Below are 25,732 nucleotides of genomic sequence, written 5' to 3' on the forward strand. Positions count from 1 at the left end.
AACTCAGAATGTAAAGATGGATAAAATGCCACTACGCATTTTGCCCAGTATACTAATGGTTTTGCCAGTTTGCTGCTTTGTTTGTCTGAGTAAGGAAACAGTTAGGGGAGGGGCTATGCTATAGATCTCATGTCTAATGGAATGGGATATAAGTACATACATGTGTGTGTGTGAGAGAGAGAAAGATTAAAAACATAGACAGATAGAGAGAGAGATAAAGAAAAGATTACCTTTTTTCTGACCACCACCAAGTATATCCATTACACTTCCAGTCTTCAAAGTGGAAGCAGGTTGAATCCCTCCAAAGCTGCCGCTGCTGCTGCCGCTACCACTGCTGCTTTCAACTGGTTTACTGCCAGATGTGTTCAGTGTAAAAGCTATGTTAATACATAGAAATAAAACATTAGATGCATTAGAATTTATAGGGAGACACAAGGGAAACAGCAAACATGTCTACGTCATACAACTACATAGGATGGAGAGAAGAAAAAAAAATCACCCTACAGAATACTCACCTGGTTTTTCATCAAAGATGGAAGTTGATTTTGGTTTAGGCAAAGTTGACGAAGCACTGAACTGGAACGAGTGTTTTGCAGAGTCTACAATTACTTTGTCAGGAGAACTGAATTTAAAGTCCTGAAATAAGTAAATAGAAATCAATACTGAAAAATAACCAGACTCCATTTATGGTGTTAAGTTTTGTAGACTTTGAGGGTTTTAAAGTTTGTGTGTTTACATATATAGCATCATCATCATCTACATGATGGTATAGAGAAAGTCTAGGATTGGTTTATCTAATGTATTGTGCTTTTAAGACGAAGGGAACGGCTTGAGGGAGGGCGATTTGGCTGCTGTTCCTAACAGGCTGAGTGGTCATGCAGGGGAGCCTTCACTGGTCAGTTAGAACAAGCATATTAAGAGCATGTCATTACAGTGTACTGCCAGTAATTATGGACTATAGACTGGAGACTCGTGCAGCCCCTGGCTTCCCAGACCCTGGTCGAACCATCCAACCCGTGCTAGCACGGAAAACGGACATTAAACGATGATGATGAAAAGGGTCAACCATTAAAATAGTTATGCATAGATGGTGCTTCAGCATGGCCAGTGACAGAAAGAAAGATAAAATGAGTACAATAATGATGGTCATCATAAAGTACCACCAAAGCAAGGCCTGTGAAAAAGAGCCAAATAGTTTTATATCATTATCATCATCCTTTACCATGTTTCCCACACTCCCTGGGCTCCATGTCCGTTCTGGCATGGTTTCCATGGCTGGATCCCTTCCTAACATCAACCTATTTACAGAGTGTACTGGGTGCCTTTTATGTGGCACCAGCACCCATGAGCCTGCAAAATTAGGAACACTCAGCTGAAGCGGGATGCAGGGGACATACCTGTATGCAAAGACAACCACAATTTTACATAGCTTGATGTGTCTTCTTGAGCACAGCAAATCACCAGGAGTCTTGATCCCCTGTTACCCCTCCACTAGACCCAACATCATTTCTCACCACTTTGTCCCACATCTTCTTGGGTCTACCCCCTCCACAATTATACATATATAAGTAAATTACATACAGTAGTAGTAACCTCTACCTAATACTACCAGTAGCTATGGACAATGAAAGAAGATGCTGACAACAGGGTTTAAAATTACAAATAACCACTAAACCTTTAGTATTTAAACTGGCCGTATCCAACCCAAATATTCTATGTTTCATGTTCAAACTGACCAAATGCAGCCTCTTATAATGTTATTCTAAAACTAATTGATCACATCATTGAAATCGTGAAGCTACAAGATAATGCAAAATTAATAGAAAGCAATGAGAGTGAATTAGGATTACAGATGACAGAGTAACCCGAATGCTAAAGGATTCAGGAGTACTGCCAGTGGCTATTGACCATGAAAGGTTGGTTGGTCCACATTACTCAATAAGGAGCATAAGGTTGACTTCCTGGTTTCTCTGGCATATATATATATATATATATATATTTCTTCCCAAGATGAGTGGCCTGTCCTTTGCAGGATTACACATTTATACTAGCTGAGTGGACTGGAGCAAAGCAAAAATGAACTGTTTTGCTCATGAACACAATGCATCACTTGGTCCAGGAATTGAAACCACGATCTTCCAATCATGAATCCAACACCCTAACCACTAAGCCATGTGCCTCTGCATTGACTATGAAAGGGGTGAGTGCATATTAACCCTTTCGTTACCAAACCGCCCAAAGCCGCCCGAAAAAAATTTTGGTTTATGAGACCAAACCGCCCGAATTTACCTATTCATATTTAAATGAGAATATCAGAGCAAATCTCTTCAGTACATTCGTGAAAACACGTATTATACTTCATAAACAGTTCAACTACAGTTTTGTACAATAATCGAAGTGTAATTTTAATTCCGTGAATTTTGGGAGATTTTCTTCCGAAATTTGTTCCTATTGTGTTTTCAAAATTTGTAATTCTGACAAAAAATGGATACGAATTTCATTATATCAAGCAGCGAGTCAGAATTCGAAGGATTTTCTACTGAAGACCTTGATAAATCTAACTCTATGACTGAAAAAAAAAGCACGTGGTATTTGATAATGAATCTGATGTTTCATTTTCCGAAAGTGAAAACAGTGAATCTGAGATCTCCGATAGCGATAAAGAAAACGAATTGGCACCTGAATGGAGTGAAAATTTAAAAACTGTTTCTTTCGGGGATTTTTCTGAAGAAACTGGACCAAGCCACAGACTTTCCCAGAAGGGTAAAGCCTTAGACTATTTCTATTTACTTTTTCGAATGAGCCTATTTGAAATCATTACGGCAGAAACGAACCGTTACGCTAAACGTAAACAAAGCGAAAGAAAGGATAGTTTGTGGTTTCCCATAACCTTAAATGAAATTAAGACTATTTTGCCATAAATATTATTATGGGTATCAGAAAGTTACCCAGAATAACAAATTCTATCGTAAAATTTTGTTGTATACCCAATTGAATATTAGCTAATAACCCATTTTCTATAGCGATGTTTGAACAAAATTTTAATAATTTTATATTTTGTTGAATTTACCTGTATCTACCTGCAATTAGAGTCACTTTGTGACAAAAATTATAGTATAGAATTGGTTGAGAATATTTCATTAAATTATCTTCCAAAAATCAGATTAATATATCGATAAATAAAAAAGTTATAGTTGTTTAATGAAACCAGACTAAATTTATGATTACGTTAGAAATTAATTGAAACACATAAGGGGTGTAATTTGGTCAGAAATATAGTAACGAAAGGGTTAAATACTTCTATTTTAAATACTTAAAAATATATATCTATATACATATATAAAAACTTACTGAAACTGAAGGTAAGCCTTCAGATACCAAGTTTGTATCCGGTAGTGTTGTTTGTATGGGAGTAGAGAATTTAAAATCTGATTCTGATGAAGTGAAGCTGGTGTTAGCGCCGAAACTAGTGCTAGCACCAAAGCTAGGAGTTGCTGTTATAGTTGCTGTTGTTGCAGGAGACTGTGCAGTTCCGCTATTAGACTTGTCAGCAGAAGTAGTAGTAGTTGCAAGAGGTGTGAAAGTGGATCTTCCGGATTGATTAGAAAAGCTGCTTGTTGATATTCCAAAAGAGAATTTGGGCACATTTGTGACAGGCAGGACAAAATCAGTCTTCAGTTGTACAGGCTCCTTTAAATGAAAGACAGACGGGTAGATAATTAGCGAGAAACTTCAAAAGGGTTAGAGAAAGAAACCAAGAAAAAAACTTTTATCTTCATGGAATATTGTTTGGTTCTGCGAAGAAGAATAAATATAATACAGGGGAGTAGATTCTCATTACATTTACTCTTACTCTTTTACTTGTTTCAGTTATTTGACTGCGGCCATGCTGGAGCACCGCCTTTAGTCGAGCAAATCGACCCCGGGACTTATTCTATCGGTCTCTTTTTGCCGAACCGCTAAGTGACGGGGACGTAAACACACCAGCATCAGTTGTCAAGCAATGCTAGGGGTACAAACACAGATACACAAACACATACATACATATACATATATACGACAGGCTTCTTTCAGTTTCCGTCTACCAAATCCACTCACAAGGCATTGGTCCGCCCGGGGCTATAGCAGAAGACACTTGCCCAAGATGCCACGCAGTGGGACTGAACCCGGAACCATGTGGTTGGTTAGCAAGCGACTTACCACACAGCCACTCCTTGTAGTAAAAGGTTTCACATCACATATTAAATCAATCAGTTTCACCTAATTAGATATAAGGAGTGTGTCACGTGATAGGTCAGGTCATATAAGAATATCATAAACAATACCAATACATCAAAGAGCAAAACAAGAAAACAAAGAGAATGTGCGATTTGAGCTGTACGTTACCTCAGCTTCATCATCTAAATCTTTCATTGAACTTCCTCTTGTAGAATAACTTTTCTCTCTCTTCATCTTACCACTAATTGGTGGTCTCCCTAGAGAAGGTGAGGGTTCTGAAACACTCGTAACTGTTGGTTGGGTTACCAAGGGTATAGAAAAGAAACTGGATGCTGTTGTTGTTGTTGTTATTTTTGCTGATGATGCTGATGCTGTTGATATTGAAGCTGTTGCTGTAGCTGCTACTGTTGTTGTTGTTTTCTCACTGCAAGGTAAGATGCTGGATTTAACTCCCAAGAAACTTTCAGATCACAAAATAAAACAGAAAACTTAAAGGAATACTACACAAACCAAAATGGTCAAAATAGAGGAGGATAAGGTAAGGCAGGTCAATACCACTTCTACCGTACTCTTGCCACCACTCACCACATTCAGCTTCAAATATTGGAATGACCAATACTGAGAGGAAATCCTTTCCAGCTGGATACCAATATTAGGGGTGTGTATATAGAGACACAATACAAACATTTGAGTTTCCAAAGTTGAGGGGGGGAAAAAAAAGTCAGTGAAATGTTCAAGAACTGATTTCCTTAAATAGGGATGAGCAATGGATCTTGAAAGAAGAGGAATATATGACATATGAACCCTGAACCAACAGGAATATATAAAACATATGAACCAAGATACAACTGGAATGAAAACAACTAGAATATAAACAGAATATATACATATATATAGAAGACATGATCTCAGAAACAAATGTACACATGAGGCCAATAATTTTATTAGGAGGAGACAGTCGATTATATCAACTTCCAGTACTTGACTGCTACTTTATCTTATCAATCATGAAAGGAGAAAGTTAATTTTGATGAGGGTGGAAAGATAAGTGAGTCCAAAAACAACAGGAGTATATAACATATAAACCCTGATGTAACACACTGTAAAGATACAATTTTTTTATAATTAGCATCTGATTATTAAAGGAAATTACCAAAAAATGTAAACTGTCATAACAGGGAGAGGAGGAGAGTGGATAGAAAGAAGTCTCGGTTAAGATGTTTCTAATGCCAAAGCGAAATGTATAATAAGAGTTCATATAATATCCAAAAACAGGATACCTTACCCTACAACCAGAGTGCCACATAAAACGCACACCATATACACTGTAAAGTGGTTGGCTTTAGGAAAGGCATCTGCCTGTAGAAACCAAGCCAAAATAGACTATGGAACCTGCCGTGGCTCCTGGCCTTGTGATGAGTGCCTGTGAAGCTGTCCAACCCATCATGGCATGGAAAATGGACGTTGAATAATGACAATGACGATAAGTTTACTGTACAGGACTGGTTTTATAGGAAATAAATAAAATGGAAGTGATGATGATGATGACAGCTTATATGATCTAAAATAATTACATAGTTCCAGATAAGAGTAATAAAGACATTGAAAATATTTGTCTACCATACAGTAATCATACAAGATCACCACAAGCCAACTACCACAGGACCACTGTATAGTAACTGTACTATCACAACACAAACTACTTAGTCATTGTACTACCACAAGACGATGGCAGATAAGCCTACAACTGCATATCTATAAGATAAAGATCCTACCGTCAAAATCATTGCTTTAACTTCCACTTTTCCAGATTGATTAAGTTCAGCAGAATTCTAACCCAAGCCCTTCCTGTTACAATCATAACCCTTTTTTTTTTTAAAGCAAGATAATATTTTGTCATGGCATGACATCTTTTAATGGAAATTGTAAGCAAAAGACACTGCTTGTATGACAGTGAGGCTACACATCCGTATCCACTCATAAAGTTCTGGTCGGCCTGGAGCTCTAGTAGAAGACATTCACCCAAGGTGCTGTGCAGTGGGACAGGATCCAAAACTACATAGTGGGGAAGCAAAAACTTCTTAACCCACAGAGCCATATCAGCACCATAGAGCATAACAGGATGAATAAGACACAAAGCAGCTACTTACACTGAGACAGACTGTGGGGTTGTCGCAAAGACTCTAGCCGATTCTTCAGAAGTATCTTTCCCTGTGTAGCTGCTTACCTGAAAAATCAAAGCAAAAATTAGTTCATCAATGTATATAAGTCTTATATAGATTGAAATATTTAGCACTTTCATTTGAAACTACCCATTTCAATGAGAACACCTATGCAAATCTCCTTATGATTATGGTAACAAGTGAATTCACTAAATAATCATTTGCTTCACAACATTCAACTGAGTTAAATGCGAAATCTGTTTTCAAAATTTTTCTGAAAATCATATTTTCTTTCAACTTTTTACTTATACTAGCAGTATCGCCTGGCGTTGCTCGGGTTTGTTTTGACCCTTTAGAATTGGAATTTTTGAAAAGTAAAAATTTTGCATTATGTAGCTTGTTATTCTCTTTAAGTGAACATTTTTCCAGTTGAAATACACCGAAAAATGGCAACACAGCAGTAAAAAAATCATAAAAAATAGGGATTTTCATAGAAAAAAAAGTATCTTTTTGATGTAAATAATTTTTGGTGTTAACATGGTACGATTTGAATTTTTATCTTCTACAGAAGAGCAAGCCGCCTTCTATCATATTCTTGATTTTGGTCAACTTGCGCTGCAGGGTCTTGGAGGAGATAGTGTTAGTTGAAGGCTACCAAACCTGCCATACACAGACAACTTCAGCTTTATATATATAGAGAGTTATGTTAATCATGGCCACTGCCAATGACACAAAAAAGGCACCTGTGCTGTGATGCATAAATGGAACCAGTGCCGGTGACATGTAAAAGACACTCAGCACACTCTATGGAGTGGTTGGCATTAGGAAGGGCATCCAGCTATAGAAACCAAACCAAAACAGACTGGAGCCTGGTACAGCTCTCCAGTTTACCAGTTCCAGTCAAACTGTCAAACCATTGCCTGCATGAAAAACGGACACTAAATGATGATGATGATGGTAATTAGATATATTTATTATATTTTCTGTAAAAAAAAAAATCGGATTCACATTCAGTTGTTGTAACTTTGAATTTAAAAGATTTTCAAACGAAAGGGCAGCAGGAGCAAATGTAAAATGCAACCACCACAACTATGCTTGTTATAAAATTATATCAATTTCTGACAGTGATAGCAGTAACTCCAACAATAAATTCATAGAAGAAACAGAAGGAAGTGTAAATTTTAGGAAAAAAACACATCTGTATGAAATTTTTCAGAAGAGACCAGACAAAAACAATCTTTCTGATGATTGAAAAGGTCTCAACTATTGAAGAAAAAAAAAAAAAAACCACTAATTTTTTTTCTGGTTGAAATATTCTAGAAAATAACTGCATAAGCAAACCATTATGCAAAATGTAAACAAAGACACATTGCAGTCTTGTATTGCGCTTGAAGTCATGCATTTTTTCTTTTGTATAAATATTATAATTATTATCAGGAAGCTGTTTAGGATTACAAACTGCTGGAGGGCTGATAAACACCCTGGCACCTATCAGGTTTCCAGTATAAACATTACAATGGGTATTAGGAAGCTGCTTAACATTACTAAAAGTGCAGATGAACCCTTTGACATCTGATTACGTATCAAGTAAAATTATAATGTGCTTTTTGAAAGTGTGCCAGTGTTTTCATTTGAGATACTAGCAGTGTACCACCAGTACATGAAGGACAACAACCTGACCCTTTATTTTAAATAATATCTCTCTTTGACTTCAACCCAAAAGGAGATTGCCTGCAGGTCACAATGGCTGGATGCATTTCTGACAATACACACATGGAGAAAACTCACAAAACGGGAGAATTTAAGTGTGAAAGATTTGCAAGGCATGTCCTAGGTACTGCTTTAGCTTTTAATTCTTTTTTTTTCATAGGAAGGGAGAAAAATTTAGGTATACAAATCAGCATGGCCTAGGTACAATGTGGAGTGGAAAATATTACTTGTATACTATAACAAAGGTCATATATTAATTTTTTTGACTGATTTTTTTTCCCAGTTGATTTAAACTTGTGGTGAATGCAGAAACAATGGCAGCACATATATGTGCCACAGTGAGTGCAAAAAGAAAAGGTGTTGGATATATATATATATATAAAGCATATTTGCCATCTAAATATGGCTAACCACTAAGGGTGGATGTTACTGTAGCTTGTAGCCCCAGGAGAACATCTTCTCCAGCTGGCTATTGACACACTTTCTGTGCCCTATCGGTATTTGCAAAGGGAAGCCATCCTTCCCATCGTCGACCTACGTGATCCGCACGGACCCGGGTTTCTGGGTATTTGCCCATCATCAGCGCACAACAATCACTGGTCTTCGATGCAAAAGGGGTCCCAATGCAAATACATATATCCCTTTTCCAGTGACTTTTTGTCATTATCAAGCTGGATTTTGGAACAAAGATTTTGGTGGAAAGATTTGATTTAGATCACTTCAAAACAGAATTTGTAACATAGAAACAAGGGTGGTTTCAGGTGGGTTAATATCAAAAGGGTTAAATAACTGAGGTAGTATTTCCAATAATGGAAACATCATGTTTTTGGTCTTTCATAAAATGGTTGACAGCAGTAATTCCAACAGACATGTATGTGCCAGCTGCTCACAATTTAATACTACTATCAAAGGAAAATGAACATCATAAATTACACAGTGGCTAGCTTGGGCAGTAAATTATAACTGGAGTTCTATAATATCATCTCAAATATGCTGATGCACTTGACTGGAGAGGTAGAGGAAAAAAAAAAAAGTAACGTTCTCAAGTATAATATATACCCCTAATATTTAGGTTTAAAAGCTGAAAAAAAAAGTGTACATTATACAGGCATAGCTACAGCACTTCCTTTTCAAATTTATTTTGGCAATGAATTGAAAAAAGGAAAGATTCTAACTTTGTTAATATGTTCCGTTTGCTTCTGGGTGTTTTCTATAGTTGGAGAGCTCTTGAAAGCGCTATATACTGACTGCCTGTTTTTGGCTATGATAGCTTTTGATGGGGAATTTAACATAACTGTTGGTGGACCTCTCGGTGGTAGCTGGAAAAAAAATAAACAGATATAATTCTACAAAACAGAATACTGTTGTAGTGATATCAGGCATTAATATCAAAATACTTTTAAAATATTCACAACTATCTAAGTTGGTTAAAAATCAAGGCAATCAATTTTTTAAAATCTTCTACAGCTCAGATACAACTCCCACTCTACAGTTACGGTCAGACATTCAGTTATATACAAAAAAGAAAAAAAACTAAATGGAGCCTCAGTTGGTTTTGACAACTAGTATTTCAGTTGTCCCATCGAACCAAACTATTTACTTATTGGATTAGAGTAGAGATGTTGTTGATACTATCAAACGGGCCTACGGTCAGAGATTTTCCAACCCTGATCACCTTGTCTTTTAGTTACTGTACCTGATAACATTATCTAACATTATCCTTTTAAGATGGGAGGATGTGATTTGAAAGCAATTCAGCTGCTATTTCTAGCAGGTCTAGCAATTACACAGAGGCTCTTTCATTGGTTTTTAAGAGAAAGCGATCTGCAATAAGATAACATTTTTCTCACACTACTACCTCCATAATTAATTCCTTATTTAATACAAAGCTATTTCCTAACAAAGAATTTTGCTTACCTTTTCAGAATCGCTACTAAAAGTTGAAACTGCAACAGATGGTCTACTGCGTCGTTTAAAATTGGATGGCTGCCAAATAGAAACGTGTACCACATGTTATTGTATATAATCACTTAAGTCTTAGTCTAAATTTTGGCACCTCTTCACATGACCACCACCCACTGCCAGACGAAAGCATTAATCCAAATCTGAAAATACTGCATACTTTGATGGTTACAGTGCAAATTGTTTAATTTACACACTGTTTTACAATTGCTTGCTTAGTTTTCATAATGAAGACAAGAAATTTTTCAATGACAATTTGGACCCTCACAAACTAGGAATATCCAGGTGAGAGCAGGAATGTAGGTGGAACATTATAGTGTGGGAATATTTAACCCCATGACAACAGTTTTATCAGGCGACTAGGTTGCACTGACAGTAATTATCTCAGCAGAGATCAACAATTAGCACATGACAACAGTTTGGTGTATATTTACACCAACCACTTTAAAGCATGCAGTGTCATCACTAGGCAGAACGCTCTTGCGGTATCACTGTGGAAATAAGATCACTCAACAGACAAAGTCAAATAAATAGCGCATATTGACTTAACAAAACACCAAAATTTAACTTTGATATGGTAAATCTAAAAACAGGGTGTAATGCATAATGAAATGACAGTATGTGCATATATATCATGTCTCCTTGCAGCAACTGTGCACTGCGCACACAGCACATAATCTTGGCGTGTTCTTTTTTCAGGTGGCAGAACTGAAGTGAGGGAATGCGCAAGCCCCTTGATTCGGCATGGTGAAGGGCTGCTGTGTGGATGCCCTCATGATTGGTATGGTGGGAAATCCGAAACTTTTACTGTCTTTCAAAAGCAACTCACAAAAAGTTAGCACACCTCCCACAACACTAAGCATCTGCCATATCAAAAACTAATTTACTGGTGTCATGTCTATCACGTATGAGAAAAAAGTTTCTTTATACTATTTCGTGAATTTGTGCACTAGTTTGTGTTGACACCAGTTGATTGGAATGACCAACATTGCCCATCGCCCAACCCTACGCCAACACCACTTGGTTTCAATACTGCATTTCCAGCCCTGCCTCGTTTGCCAGCAGAATCCCTGGTTAACAGCAAACAAACATTTCTCTTGTCTATCCACCCAATGTCATAATTCCACTATTGATGGAGCAGTACAGTTTCTCCTTTGCAAAGTCTCCTAGTGTGATGTCCGGGTAGCACAATATATTTTAAGGTGTGCACAGTCCCACAGATGTTCGTTTTCCTCGCCTGCAGCTGAAGAAATAGATTGGAACTGGAGAACCAGTTGTCCATGCAAATGTCTTATCCTTTGTCCAACAATGCATTATCGAGTGACAAAACATTTGTGGATGCTGGAATGTCCAATTTTCTTCCCCAATGTACATCCTATAGTTCCAAGTATAGCCATAGGCTGCACCAGACAACTGACACATAAAATTTTATCCTGGGGCGAATTTCAGCTGTCTCTTGAGTTTCCACAGACTTTCATCAGTGGAAATGTCTTGCTTGGGTATATAAACAGTTTTGATATTTTCTATTTCGTCAATGATGGGATAAATTTTATGAAGCCTGCCCTTGGTGTTGTCACCAGAGTTGAATTGAAGGTTTTTTTTAGCAGTGCTTAAAACCGATCATGCGGCATCATCTCTACAAGAAAAGGCGCTACAGTTGCAAGATCCCAGCTCCAGCACAATACAGTTTCTGTGCAGGTGCTACATATAAAGCACCCAGTACACTCTGCAAAGTGGTCGACATTAGAAAGGGTATCCAGCTGTAGAAACCACACCAAAACAGACAATTGGAGTCTGGCCAGCTCCTGTCAAACCGTCCAACCCATGCCAGCATGGAAAATGGACGCTAAATGATGGTGAAGATATAAATCCGTAAATATAGTAGGGGAGACCAGCTGAGCGCATTTATGCAGAGGGATGAACCACAAACCATGTAGTACTGAAGCAAACTTCAAAACCACTGAGGGATGCCTGTGTCTATTGTAGATAGTTCACACCTGATGACAATATTGTGTCTAACATATATGGCATAACCAGGGAAATTCAGCCACACAGACAATATGATAAGGCCAAGCCTCTGAAATATCGATACTATTCATTTTTGGCAGCTGAGTGGACTGCAGCAATGTGAAATAAAGTGTCTTGCTCAAGGACATAATGTGCTGCCAGGAATTGAACTCATGACATTACAATCATGAGCCAAATATCCCTAACCACTAAGCCATATGTTTTCACTTATGGGAGATTCCATATAAATCACATAAATTGGAAGTCCGGAGGCAAGTCTTGTGGATGTTTATCAATGGAAGATGAAGGGAAAGATATTTCCTGTTTGTACAATGACTTATTTATGCAAACATATAATGACAACAGTTATCATATGGATTTATAACTATTTTGTACAAGAGTAGCACAGCCCAAAATTTATGCAAAAATCAAACAGGTACAAATGTTAAATGAGAAATAAGAACAACAAAACTGGGAAAAAGCAAGAATCAATGGAGTCTTTGACTGAGTAAGAAACTGTGTTTTGCTGTCTAGAGTTTGTAAGTCATTTCAGAGAATCAATTAGTTTAAATCAGCATTTCTCAACCAGGGTTCTACGAGAAAGAGTGAGATAAGCTAATGCTAATCTCATGATGGTAATATTACTATACATGCACAATATAATATTGGTTATTGTAATACAGACATTATCCTATCTAACCTATTATGTTATCAAAAAAATAGAACCATATATATATATATATATATATATATGTGGAGGCGCAATGGCCCAGTGGTTAGGGAAGCAGACCCGCAGTTGTAGGATAGCGGTTTCGATTCCCAGACCAGGCGTTGTGAGTGTTTATTGACTGAAAACACCTAAAGCTCCACGAGGCTCCGGCAGGGGGTGGTGGTGATCCCTGCTGTACTCATTCACCACAACTTCCTCTCGCTCTTCTGTTGGCCTGCTCGCTTAGCCAGCGGTGTGGCGTCATTTGAAGGCTAAAACAATGCGAAGTGCATTGTGACCAGCGATGTATAGCAACATCTGATAGCCTGGTCGGTCACGCTGACATATATATATATATATTTACCATGTGGACTACGATGAAAGAAATATAAGGTATGGTATATATTTTTTGTGCAGGGGTTCCTTGAGACATGTAATTTATTTTAAGAGCTACACAAGGGTAAAAAGGTTGAGAAACACTGGTTTAAATAATGCAAAAAGTTATGTCATTCGAAATTTTAAGCACTAATTCTTTGCTAGAAATAGACAATAATGGTTTAAAATTCAGTTCTTCTTACACCAAAATCATACACAACAAAAATAAATTTCAAGAGAAACTATTTAAATAAAGTAAAACCAATATATACTTTAATAAAAAGTGTTCGTATTTATATTTTAATATAAATAAGTGACAAGTGACAAAAGTAAACCATTTAATTCATAGTTAATATGATGTCCACTAATTTTATAATAATTTGTGGACGTGGTGCTTAAACCAAACCAGTTCACTTAATTGACCACAGCCCACCTTATCAATATTAAGTAGACTTTTCTGGCAGAAATAACAATAAGAAAACGATTATACTTACAGAAAACTGTAGAACTGTATCCGCCAAATTGTGATTATTCATTGGAATCTTACGAGCATCCTGAAAAGTAAGAAAGTTACAAACTTTAGTTAGAGGCAGAAGACTGGTACAGCCTGTGGCATTTAACCACAGATCTTGATGTTTTGGCTTAAATCCCTACAAGGTCAACTTTACTTTTCATCCTTCTAGAGTTGATTCAGCACAAGTATCAGAGCCACTTTAATATTTCCTATAAATGAATTTATAAAAATAAAAAGTGCTATCTCAACATAAAAACATACAAGACACATCGTATAATGTAGTCCAAGTTGAACTATGTCATCATCATCATCATCGTTTAACGTCCGTTCTCCATGCTAGCATGGGTTGGACGGTTCGACCGGAGATCTGGGAAGCCAGAAGGCTGCACCAGGCTCCAGTCTTATCTGGCAGTGTTTCTACAGCTGGATGCCCTTCCTAACGCCAACCACTCCATGAGTGTAGTGGGTGCTTTTTACATGCCACCTGCACAAGTGCCAGGCGAGGCTGGCAACGGCCACGATTCGGATGGTGCTTTTTACGTGCCACCGACACGGAAGCCAGTCGAGGCGGCGCTGGCATCATAAACAAAAAGACAGTATTTTATTCTTTTATACGTTTCAGCTCTGAGACTGTGGCTATGCTGGGGCACTGCCAATATCCTTATAGCTGGAACAAATATTTAATGTAGACTTGCAGGATAAGGGAGGGAAGATTCAAGGCTAAACAACACACATCACAAACAAGATTATTCTACAAAATATGGTAATGAGAATAAATACTGACAAAGTGAAGATGTACAAAAAAAAACTCACTGATATAGGAGTTGCCATCATTTCTAAAATATCTGAGATCCGTTTTGCTGTAGAACTTGTTACGGCCCCAGTACTGTTCTTATGCAGTGGTTTAGCGTTGACTTGACGCCGATATGGTGTGGCAGCCTACAAAGAAACAGAAACAAAATTAAGAGAGCAAACACAAACAGCTTTCACCTACATTAAAAAAAGGCATTTTATAGATGACAATTGTTAAGAGCCTGAGTAATTCCTGAGCAATAACTGTGTTGTTTCCAACTAAATCGCCAAAGAGCCATCCATTCTTTTCAAGTGTAACTCAACTGCCACTCTACACCTGTGACGTTGTAACTCATTCCCTACAGCTAAGTGAACGGGAGCAACATGAAATAAAGTGTCTTGCTCAAGAACACAACACGCAACCCAGTCCGGGATTCGAGCTCACAACCTCACGATTGTAAGCTCGATACTCTAACCACTGAGCCATGTGCCTTCACATATATATACACACACACACACACACACACATATAAGTGAAGTGACACTTGTTAGAGTCTCAGATATTTGTTCCTGACATTATGGTTTAGAACAATGGATGAGATACTTTATGTTCTGGCTCTAGGTTTTAACCCTTTTGTTACCAACCCGGCTCTGGCTCTGTTGTACAAATGTTTTGTTTTCATAAGATTTGAATTAAAATCTTCCACCGAGCCTTAGTCACAATTTATGTTCCTAATACAAGCTTAATGATAACTAAGTTATTTTACTAAATTCTTTGTTATATTTAAAGTAATTGAAAGAAACACAGAACATCTCAAAATAAATACAGTAACGAAAGGGTTAAGCTCAAATTTTAGCAAGGCATTCAGATCCCATTGACAGTCAGGATTACACTCCTAACTTAACAATCACAACTGAAAGCTATAAAGGGTGAGGCATTATTGACTCCTGCTGCTGCAATCAAACAATGATTATATGCAAATATCAAACTACTGCAGCTAAGCTGGGTAAGAAGACCATTATATGCCTATTTATTTGTTGTTTCGAACCACACGCAAATATTGCAGCCATACTAAATCTCAAAAATGCCAAGAGGTGAACAGTCGGGATTATTTAACAATGTAAAACAGGGAACTTACAGAATATGGATTACTTTCTTTCAGGCGCATTTTTCTCTTAGAAGAAGCCCCACCATACTGTGTTTTACCGCCATAAAATGAAGACTCATGCTGACTATCAGAGAGCAAGGAATCTTTCTAGAAAACACAAACATAGACACATTAAAGAAAGCCAACAACAATGTAGTATGTGAGGTTATACTATAAATCGATGATGATGATGATAATAATAATACAGTAACTTACCAAGAAGGGAGAGACAAGCAGAGAAGGTTCAAATCTAGGCTTTGTCCGAAAAGAGTCACTTTCATTCTTTTTAATATAGGATATATTGCTCCACACTTTAGAACTTTCACAATCACCTGTAGAGAGAGAAAGAAATTATACTAAATATTATGATTTCCCATGTTAGAAATCTTTTAGAGTTATGAAGGACATTATAACAATGAGTAAAACTGTAGATTTGTAACTGGTGAGCACTTACAAACCCAGTAGATTACTGGTACATAGGATGTGGATTAATATTCATTATCTTAAGAAAAAAGAAAAAAAATTACTAAAATGCCTTATAAATAAAAATCAAGATGAACTAATTGGTCTTTAAATTATGAACATTAAAAAAAATTCAGGGTATTATAGGTAACATACACCTTCTTCCTGACTTACAACCGAGTTCCATTCTGATCGATAGGTCATAAGACAAATTTATATTTTTCAACACTATTTTCATTCAAAAGGGTTATAAAAATATAAAAATTTAATCCATAATTATTGTACATAATGTGAAAAATACATATGTATGTTTTGTGGTTGTAAGTTGAGGAGGTGTATTTTTACATAGCTCACACCTAGTTGTGGAAAACCCTGGCTCTCCACCTGCCAGTGAAATTAAGAGGCAAATGGCTCTGAGCATTTCATGTCGTTCTCAGAGAGATTCAGCATGGCACACAGAGGGTGACATTGTTGGCTCTTTGAATTACAACTTATTTTTGTGGATTGCTGTGGAAAGAAGTAGCAGGTTATAAGACATTGTTTCTTCTAATAGATCATTTTAACCAAAAGAATATTTCATTCTCTTAACATCACTGAATTAAAGCAAAGCAATGAATGCTCTCCCCCCCCCCGTTTCTTGGAATTTGCAGATATATATATATATAGTGAGAATTTACAAAAAAACAAAAGACGAAGACGGGTGTGTATTAGTTTAACGCTTGGGAAGTGAGAAAGTCTTTTATGTTTTGAGCCTACACTCTTCGACAGAAAGGAACACAGAAATAAACAGGGAGAGAAAATAGAAAAAGGTTTAGTGGCTAGCAATCTATATATATATATATATATATATATGTGTATATGTAAATATATGTTTATATTTTATGTATTTCACTGATGAAAGGTTCATAGTTAACTTACAGCTATCTTCAGGATCAACACTAATGCTGCCATTCCCATCATCATCATCATTAACAGATGCTGGAGTTGATTGATAATTCATGTCTGAGCCATGCTGGGTGTCAGCAGAAGGATGTAACCGATTCTTGAGTTGTTCAATATCTGCTCCAGTGAGAGAGAGACAGTTCTGTTTATCACCTAACCGGGGGATCGTCTCTGAAATTTGGCCAGCATGAGGCAATGAACCATCTGAAACAAAATTACATTAATTAGCAATTTCAGTAAGTTGCAGTGGTGGAAGGAGAATAACAGTTATAGCGATTAAAAACTGAGAACACAAAACCTCTTTGATAATTATGCCAATAGAAGTACATATCACATATACATACGTTAGATCTCAAGGACTACACAAGTTCCAGGAAATTAACTGACATATTAATGAATGATCAATAGATAAATAAGCAAGCCATGATCAACTTAAAGACAAGCACACATATGAGAGAGAGAAAGAGAGAGAGAGAGAGAGAGAGAGAAGGATTAGAGATTGTGTGTGTGTGTGTGTGTGTGTGTTTAAGATGTGTAATTAAATTGCGCCCAAGCCACATAAAAGTATCCATACCAGTGCCACATTCAAAGCACCTAGTACACTCTGTAAAGTGGTTGGCATTAAGAAGCAAATTCAAGCACAAAAACCATGCCAAAAAAAAAATGAATGGAACCCAGCCAACACCCCTGCTGGCAGCTCCTGTCAAATCTGTTTCTTTATTGCCCACAAGGGGCTAAACAAGGACAGACAAATGGATTAAGTCGATTACATCGATCCCAGTGCGTAACTGGTACTTAATTTATCGACCCCGAAAGGATGAAAGGCAAAGTCGACCTCGGCGGAATATGAACTCAGAACGTAACGACAGACTCAATACCGCTAAGCATTTCGCCCGGTGTGCTAACGTTTCTGCCAGCTCCTGTCAAACCATTCAACCTATCCTAGCATGGAGACCAGATGATGATGAACTATGCTTGTCCTTACCATGATTTGAGGTAGAATATCTCGGTCCTGGCGGATACTGCATCTCATGATTACCCGGCATATGATCAGCTGCATAGCCTGTCATTGCTGACCTTCTAGAAACTGCTTTCACCTGTTGATGATAGTTGGTATATTCAGGGTGCAACGGCCGTGGTTGAGCTGGACGCCGGTCACCAACAACTGGGCTTTCATGAGGTGACTGCAACAAAAAACAAAGTCATCGATGTAAAATATAGCAACAGCTGTGTTTGGAGGGCAGTAATGGGAAGATCTTGCACTATTTATAAACAGGTCTAATTTTTCACAGTTTTCGTCAATTTGCTCAAACTGGTGTGAGCCTGTTTTGACGCATTAATCTTAATTGGAGAACCTCCAAGTAACATAGGAAACCACATTTAGTTGAGCTTTTAATCATTTTGATGAATGCATCAAGCAATTTTAAATACTTGAAAGTTAATGAAAAGTGTGAATCAAGTAACGAAGGCAGAATACATACAGAATAATTGTTGTCATCACTGTCTTTAATTTCATTTCCATTTTGATCTTCTTCGTCAATCACAGTATTTTGAGAATTCTCTGTGGGGTTGTTCTTCATGAAATCGGACAGCCATGATGGAACAAAAATATCTTTTACGGTGTCAGTGAATTTTGTAAACAATGACTACAAAGAGGGAAAAAGGAAACCAAAAAAATTTTTTTAATTAATCATATTCTTGTATTACATTATCAGATCAATTAGATAAACATGTTGCATGAAGTAGATCTACATGAAGTGTAATAGCTAAGTGACCGCGATGGTTAAAGGCTCATCAATCGTGATGAGAAATTGTATCCACAGTAAAGACATCTGTTGATAAACTCATCTTTTCAACTGTAAATGGTACAATAGTGAGGTAGAGATCACCATGCTAAGAGAATTGGTCCAGTTAACTAATGGTGTAAGATGTTAGAAATGTTTTGAAATGGTTAACAGACCCTCTGAGGTTCTACTTCTATGTCTGACTGCAGAAATGTCAAATGCTCACCTGGAGGACAGTGAACTCAGTCTTGAGAAAACAGAAAAATGTGTTAACAATATTTAAATGATGAGTGTTTGTCAAGCACTACTACTACAGTAAACTTCAGCTTGTAAGTTCTTCCAAAACAGTAATGTGAAGAAAGGGAACAAAATTTAGTTGTTTGGCCCAGACCAATGTTGGTCATGAAGACCGCTCATTTTTTTTTCAGATGTACAATTTTTTAAACTAAGACATTATTCAACATGTCATTCCTTGACCCTTTAATATTTAAACTGGACATATCCAGCCAAAATATTCCACATTTTATTTCCAAACTGGCCAGATCTAGTTTCTCACTACCCTACAATGTCATTCCCCAAAAATTAACAGTTACTGCATCAAAATCTCAACCCATTAGATAATGCAGGATTAATTCAAAACAATGGGAATAAACAGGCATTACATTTGAAAGAGTATTCTGAATGCTACAGGATTAAACTGACGATATCTGATTTCATCCACCTACCCTATTATGTCACTCTAAAAATAAACTATGAACTTTTCAAAATATTGAGGTTACATGATAATGCATAATTAAATTCAAAACAATGTTGGTAAATAAGCATTACATTTGGCAGAGTAATCTGAATGTCGAAGGGTAGACTATGATTTGAGACATTTGGTCAGTATTTTTAGCAAGATCAGTGACCATGTAAAAATTCCCTTACTGACTTGTCAAAATGCAGTTTTTGATCAGCAAGTAGGCGAAGTTGAAATTAATTACATTTTAATGACACAAGATGGTTTAAATAAATGTTAATGGTTTATTTTAGTGTCAATTTTTAAGAAGCTGGCAGTTATAATTTGGTGAAAATAATTTGGAAGCGTTAAATATTTTAATTAGGCAAATATTAATATCTCTAGATTGCTAGCAAAGTTAAAATACTATCATTAACTATTTATTCAAAACCCTCTCAGCCCAGTAGAAAATGTGGCACCACAGCAGTTTCGATGAAAAAAATGGCTGAATTTGCAGGACAAGCCAACCCATAACTGTTTGGTTAAGCATGAAGCAGCAGCAAGTAACAGTGTTAAGGATCCAAGTTGTCATGGAAATGGCTTCCAACCTTTACCAAAGTAACCATCTACTAAAGATTATCAAAAGACACTAAATATTACAGATCAGATAAAAACCACAGAATGTAAATCAGATAAGTGCCATTTTATAGAACAACAGAATAGACATCAGATGAGTGCTATTAGAGAATGCAGGCCAAGTCAGGTATCATGAAATGTAAGCCAGGGTGAATGAATTCCACCCTGGAACATAGGTCAGGTTAGATGAGGCAGGTATCACCATGATATGCATGACAGGTTGTTAGCAACAATAATTATGTGTGATCAAAACCAAGAATAAAGAGAGAGATCAGAATCAATAAGCCATTTAGGAAAAAGAGAGGCAATAACAACCTACCATACAAACATTTTAACAAAGTGCAGCATATTCTAAAATATCCATACATAGCCATGGGTTAATAAAATTTTACATTATTTTTACATTCATTGCCATACATTGGCCCCACATCATTTGACTGTATATTTCAGTGACATCCACATCTGATGAACACGAAATGATGTCACCTAGATCCAGCAATGCATTAGTCCAAACTCCTTGATGGAACCTTTGATGACAAAAAAACACTTAATCTAATGAGAAACTCACTTTGACATGCAATCTAGTTAAATACTATAAAAAATTCAAAACAAGTAACTAAAGACAAATAAAGAAAATAACAACAACAGTATGGTTGAAACTATGATCCTTTGGTGATTAGATCCATATTATCTAATCAGCAATAGACTAAATATTCATTCTTGCATAGAATCTGTGGTGCTGTTACTCATTTATTGATGCCCTAATGGAGCTTGAGGAGTGAACAGAATTTAAAGAAAAAGAAACTCAAAGTAGAAATATTATTTCTAAGTCTCTCTAAAGGAGACTATGGCAGCGGTACTGGAAATTAATAGTTATCGCCAAGCTAATATGGCAGTCCAGAAATATAGGACGAATGCTGCCGTTGATTAGCTCCAAGAGGCCATCGCCTCTAGCTAGCAATGTGACACACGAACCTGTGTCCATTATAACCTTTGAACAAGGGAGGTCAGCCACTTCCCCTTACTGGTCAGGCATCTGCAGACTAGTTTAAGGGTATTTGCCCCTTATCAATGCACAGTAGCTGAACCTAGCAGGTGTCACTACTGACCAGCTGTTCAAAGGAAACTTAGTCTTTCTTACAAAGAAGACAGAGGGACAATTATATCTTGCAAACTCCTCCCACTTTGGGTAAGCTTGTACAGAGCTGTTACGGGGCAATGTAGTCAAATAATGAGATTCAAATAGCACACCTTGTGTATACAGGTATGGTTATGTGATTAAGAAGCTCCCTTTGCAACTGTGTGGTCCTGGGTTCAATTCCATTTTGTGGCTCCTTGCACACTATCTTCTACCATAGTCCCAAATTGACCCAGACCATGTAAATGAAAGTGGGTAGACAGAAACCACATGGAAGTCTATCAGTGCCCAGATCAACACAACTACTTGGCCCCATGGTCTCTTTAGAGGAGACTACTCTGTTGCAAGCATTCAGACCAACTCTTTTGAAAAACAAGGACTACAGCTCCTCTGACAAACCCATAGCCCCTTTGAAATTATTCTAGACGGGTTGAACCAGAAAAGTTTTTAATTGTTCAGTGATACAGGTTTTGCTTTACTAAAACCAAAAATCAATGAAGGACAGTGTCATGAAGGTTCAGTTCTTCAAAGACCTTGAGAGCCATCTCGTTGTCATTGATAACGATCAGCTTTAAACCAATAACATGAATTACACAAGCCACAAGAGATAGTTGAAACCAGAAAAATATTTGACAAAAGAATTTGAAGATGGGCAAACCTCAACCTGAGCAATTTTTTTTCAAAAGAACTACTGTACACTACGTCAGGCTCAAGGTTTGTAATACATCTGGACAAAATACAAGACGAGATGTTAAAAGCGTGACAAAAAAAAAACTACTGCTGAACACGGCAGAACTGACCAAGACCTCGGACAACATGACGATACATTTAATATATCCCCCACCATCACCAAAGAACGTTGGCTGATGTTATTTCTATGTAAACTGTGTAATTTCGTACACACACACAATAGCTTCGGCAGTTTGAAATAATATTGAATTCTGTCTTTAAGAGTTAATCTTTTGAGACAAGGTCAAACAGGATGGGAGGTAAATCTTGCGGAAACAAAGAACCGACAGCTTTTTTCCATTTTATTAGAATTTAGTTTTTGCCATATCACAGATGACAACGTTTAGTAATTTTTTTTTAAAAAACCATATGCAACTGCATAAGGAAAATATCTTCTTTTTTTTTAAAGGAAATTTTTTTCTTTTAAATTGCGAATGCGAGGAATCAACCTCATCGATCATGTTCTCCGTGTGATAGTTTAATTATCAACTCTCTTAAAACGACAATCTATTTAATTTAAAGTTGCCGTTAAGTCAATGAATGCTCCAGCATGGCAAAAACACAGACTGATATAACGACACTAAAAGAAATAGGTTCAAACCAGATGCTGACCTGAATATACATAATTATTTACAAGAACATGATAACAGAACAATATCTTTAATGAGGTCAACTTAATATAAATTTAGAAATCACAGCTTTTTCATTAGCCACAAACAATGAACTAATATTATAAAACACAACACACACGAAGACATATCCGTTTCAGGAAAAACAATCAAATTCGTAGCAAAAAAAATAATAATAATAATAAACCCCATGGTAAATAAATGATCACGTTCCGTGAGGTTTTATGTTTCTAGAAACATTGTCTTCTAAAATCAGATACGATCTCAAATTATTTTTCTTGAGGTGTGTCATAAACCAAGAAACATTTTAACAAGTGGTTGATACATAGCAATATAGTTAGTAATAAAATGATTTTAAACTTTGCTTCTTCAAGGCCACATATTCTGAGGAGGTAGATGACAGTTGGTGGTGACATCGCCTCCCAATACTGCACAAGTATTTACTTTATCGATCTCGAACAGTGGCAAAGTTAAACCAGACGGGACAGAAACTAATGCTGTAGAGAGACGTGGATATCACATGGGATTATAACTAAAGCATGGCAGAAAAAAGGAAATACTTGAAGTTATAGGTGTGGAACAAAGTTATTCATTTGTCCTCACCATATTTTTACGTTAAACACGAAACTCCAAAGATGTTATGACGTTTACACACTATTACTTATTGCTCAAATGAGTCTTAAAGTGGATGTATAATTAATTGAACAGATCCTATTGTATCATGCGGAATCTGTTATGTAATATATCTTCTTTTTTTCCATATTTAATAAAAGAATGCTTTCGATGACTGAGATCAAGTGTAGTAGGACCCAGAAACAAAGCATTCAACTACTTTATTGTACATCTTTAGGAATGCTATATTACCCTATAGAGACGGTGTGGGGAATTTAATGTTGCTAAACCATGCTTTCTTTTTATCGAGAATAGTGATTTAAAATGAACCAGTACCAATCGGGAATCGAAACCAGAACACGGATTACCGCCATACAGATTGTGATTAAAAAGCTCCTTACTCTTCAGATGGATGTCTATCTAGAGCAATAAGAAAAAATGTGTTTGAACACTTTTCATGTTCAGTTCGAATATTTAGAATAAAGATTAATTAAATGGTAAAATTAATTCTTAATTTTTTTTCTGAAATCTAAAAAAAAAAAATAGATATTTGAATGATTCTTTGTACAAGAAGATGTGTCTGGTTTGAAAGAAAATATCAAGACAGATCTTCCTTACATATAAATGAGAATATGTGATGTTTATGCCCGTTTTTTTTTAAAGATGTAATGAACAGCATTAAAAGCGAAATGGCTTTAACCGGGGAATCGAAACCGGGTGGTTGGGGCGGGACTGGTCTCGCCGGAAGCGAACATCTTTACATGAGAACCAGCTTAAGTCAAGGATGAATGAAACCACACACAATACATACATATATATATATATACAAATACGTAAATATGCAAACACGTATATATATATTATATACATATAACCATAGGTAATATATACAGAAAGGTAAAAAGACAGACATATATAACCATATATACACACTCTACATATTTCATAACGCTTTATATTATGTAACCGAGCTGTTTCTTCTTCTTCGATATCGTTACTTTCCTGTACTTTATGAATAAATATAACGTTGGTATGTGTTCGTTGTTTCGTTCTACCAGCAGCTAATTCGATATTGAGGTATTTTATGAGTAGAAAAGAGGACAAAACGAAGAAGACAGTTGGTCGGGGTAAAACGCGTGGTAAGAACAAAATGACCAGAAGACAAACAAGGATGGACTTACCTTTCGCCTATCATATGGTTTGGACGACGTATAGGATCGCTTAGATCGAATTTTGCCTCCAATATCTCTGTTGGCCATTTAAAAACAATCATTAACTATTACTAATCAGGAAAAACTAAGGTAAATAGGACATAAAAGCTCGCAGGAATGGAACAGTGTCACTCCACGCTTTCAACTCACTAAATATGGCGGTAATACAAACTAAATTCCCATTGGTCAATTTGCTAATCATGTGACACATTCCAGCTCGCGGTCATCTCCCCTTTCACAAGAAGAAGAAAGTCAAGGCTGCTGTCTCAGCTGTCTCATCTTCATTGCTTCTCTTAATTTCCCTCCAGTTTTTTTTTTCCTTTTTCTCTCTGTTTTCTGTTTCTCCATCATGCATTTAGAAATTGATGCATTTATTGGTAAACTTTCTCTTAAGTTCCTACTACGCCGTTGTTAGAACAATTCCCCATTTTTTTGAACAAATGTGCATGCTATATATATATATATATATATATCCCAAGTTAATTTATTTATTCCTATGAAGAAAAAAAAATTTCATATGGAATTTTGATGTGTCTCAGGACAACGACCTGATCTACCCAAGAAATGACTCTTGTCTAACCATGGGCTTAATTTCACAGCGAGATTGAATGTATCTTTATTAAACGTACGACAATGCTCTTTTATGTACATATTTTAATTCATAACCCACGCTGTTTAGGTATAATAATATATGTATGCGTACCTATTTCCAGCGCAGAGCATTTGCCGTATCTTAAATATTGACATAAGCTTCTTTTGTTTTTTCCTTTCAATACAATGGTCTATGTTTAATTACATTTTTGGTAAGTTTTAACTATTACACTTGTATATATATATATACACTAGGTGATCTTAGCTTTAGGCGCAATATACTCATATAGTGAGTTCTATTTCTCCTTTTCTACTAAATATACATATGTGTGTAAGGATATATGCATATACGGATGTTTGTGTAAATAGAATACACTACCCACGCATATATATATATATATATATATATATAAAAGAAAAGAAGCATCCAATTAACGAAAATCCGTTTTGGTATGAATACTTAGGTATGCTTTTCATCAAATAGCATTTCAACAAAAGGTCTGTCAACCATCTCACCTCTCCACGTACACGCGTGTGTATGTACAAATATATATATGTACGCTAGTGTGTATTGCACACGTGTGTGTATATATGTGTATATAATTTTTAATCGGTAAAATTTATAAAAGTGACGTAAAGAGCCGAAAGTTTCATACATGGCATTTATCAAGTTTGGTAAAGTG

General features: G+C 36.5%; 1 protein-coding gene across 2 annotated transcripts in view; it reads right to left on the bottom strand.

Moving 5' to 3' along the window:
* LOC115218252 (nuclear pore complex protein Nup153) overlaps nt 1–24,632 on the bottom strand; it is a 51,443-nt gene extending 26,811 nt beyond the window's left edge. Inside the window, exons 1-15 of one of the 2 annotated variants that reach the window (XM_029787997.2) lie at nt 24,429–24,632; nt 18,483–18,647; nt 17,987–18,185; nt 16,978–17,205; nt 15,814–15,929; nt 15,589–15,705; nt 14,471–14,596; nt 13,638–13,697; nt 10,008–10,076; nt 9,266–9,409; nt 6,369–6,445; nt 4,387–4,642; nt 3,352–3,690; nt 516–636; nt 231–377 (exon numbers count right to left, since the gene is read on the bottom strand). In XM_029787997.2, the coding sequence (XP_029643857.1) occupies nt 231–377; nt 516–636; nt 3,352–3,690; nt 4,387–4,642; nt 6,369–6,445; nt 9,266–9,409; nt 10,008–10,076; nt 13,638–13,697; nt 14,471–14,596; nt 15,589–15,705; nt 15,814–15,929; nt 16,978–17,205; nt 17,987–18,185; nt 18,483–18,647; nt 24,429–24,506 (2,242 nt within the window). In that variant the 5' untranslated portion in view covers nt 24,507–24,632. The remainder of the gene's footprint in view (nt 1–230; nt 378–515; nt 637–3,351; nt 3,691–4,386; nt 4,643–6,368; nt 6,446–9,265; nt 9,410–10,007; nt 10,077–13,637; nt 13,698–14,470; nt 14,597–15,588; nt 15,706–15,813; nt 15,930–16,977; nt 17,206–17,986; nt 18,186–18,482; nt 18,648–24,428) is intronic. The other variant, XM_029787998.2, reaches the window with a different exon arrangement.
* Between the last annotated feature and the right edge of the window lie 1,100 nt (nt 24,633–25,732).

This window comes from Octopus sinensis, linkage group LG13 (assembly GCF_006345805.1).
Source record: "Octopus sinensis linkage group LG13, ASM634580v1, whole genome shotgun sequence".
Taxonomy (NCBI): Eukaryota; Metazoa; Mollusca; class Cephalopoda; order Octopoda; family Octopodidae; genus Octopus; species Octopus sinensis.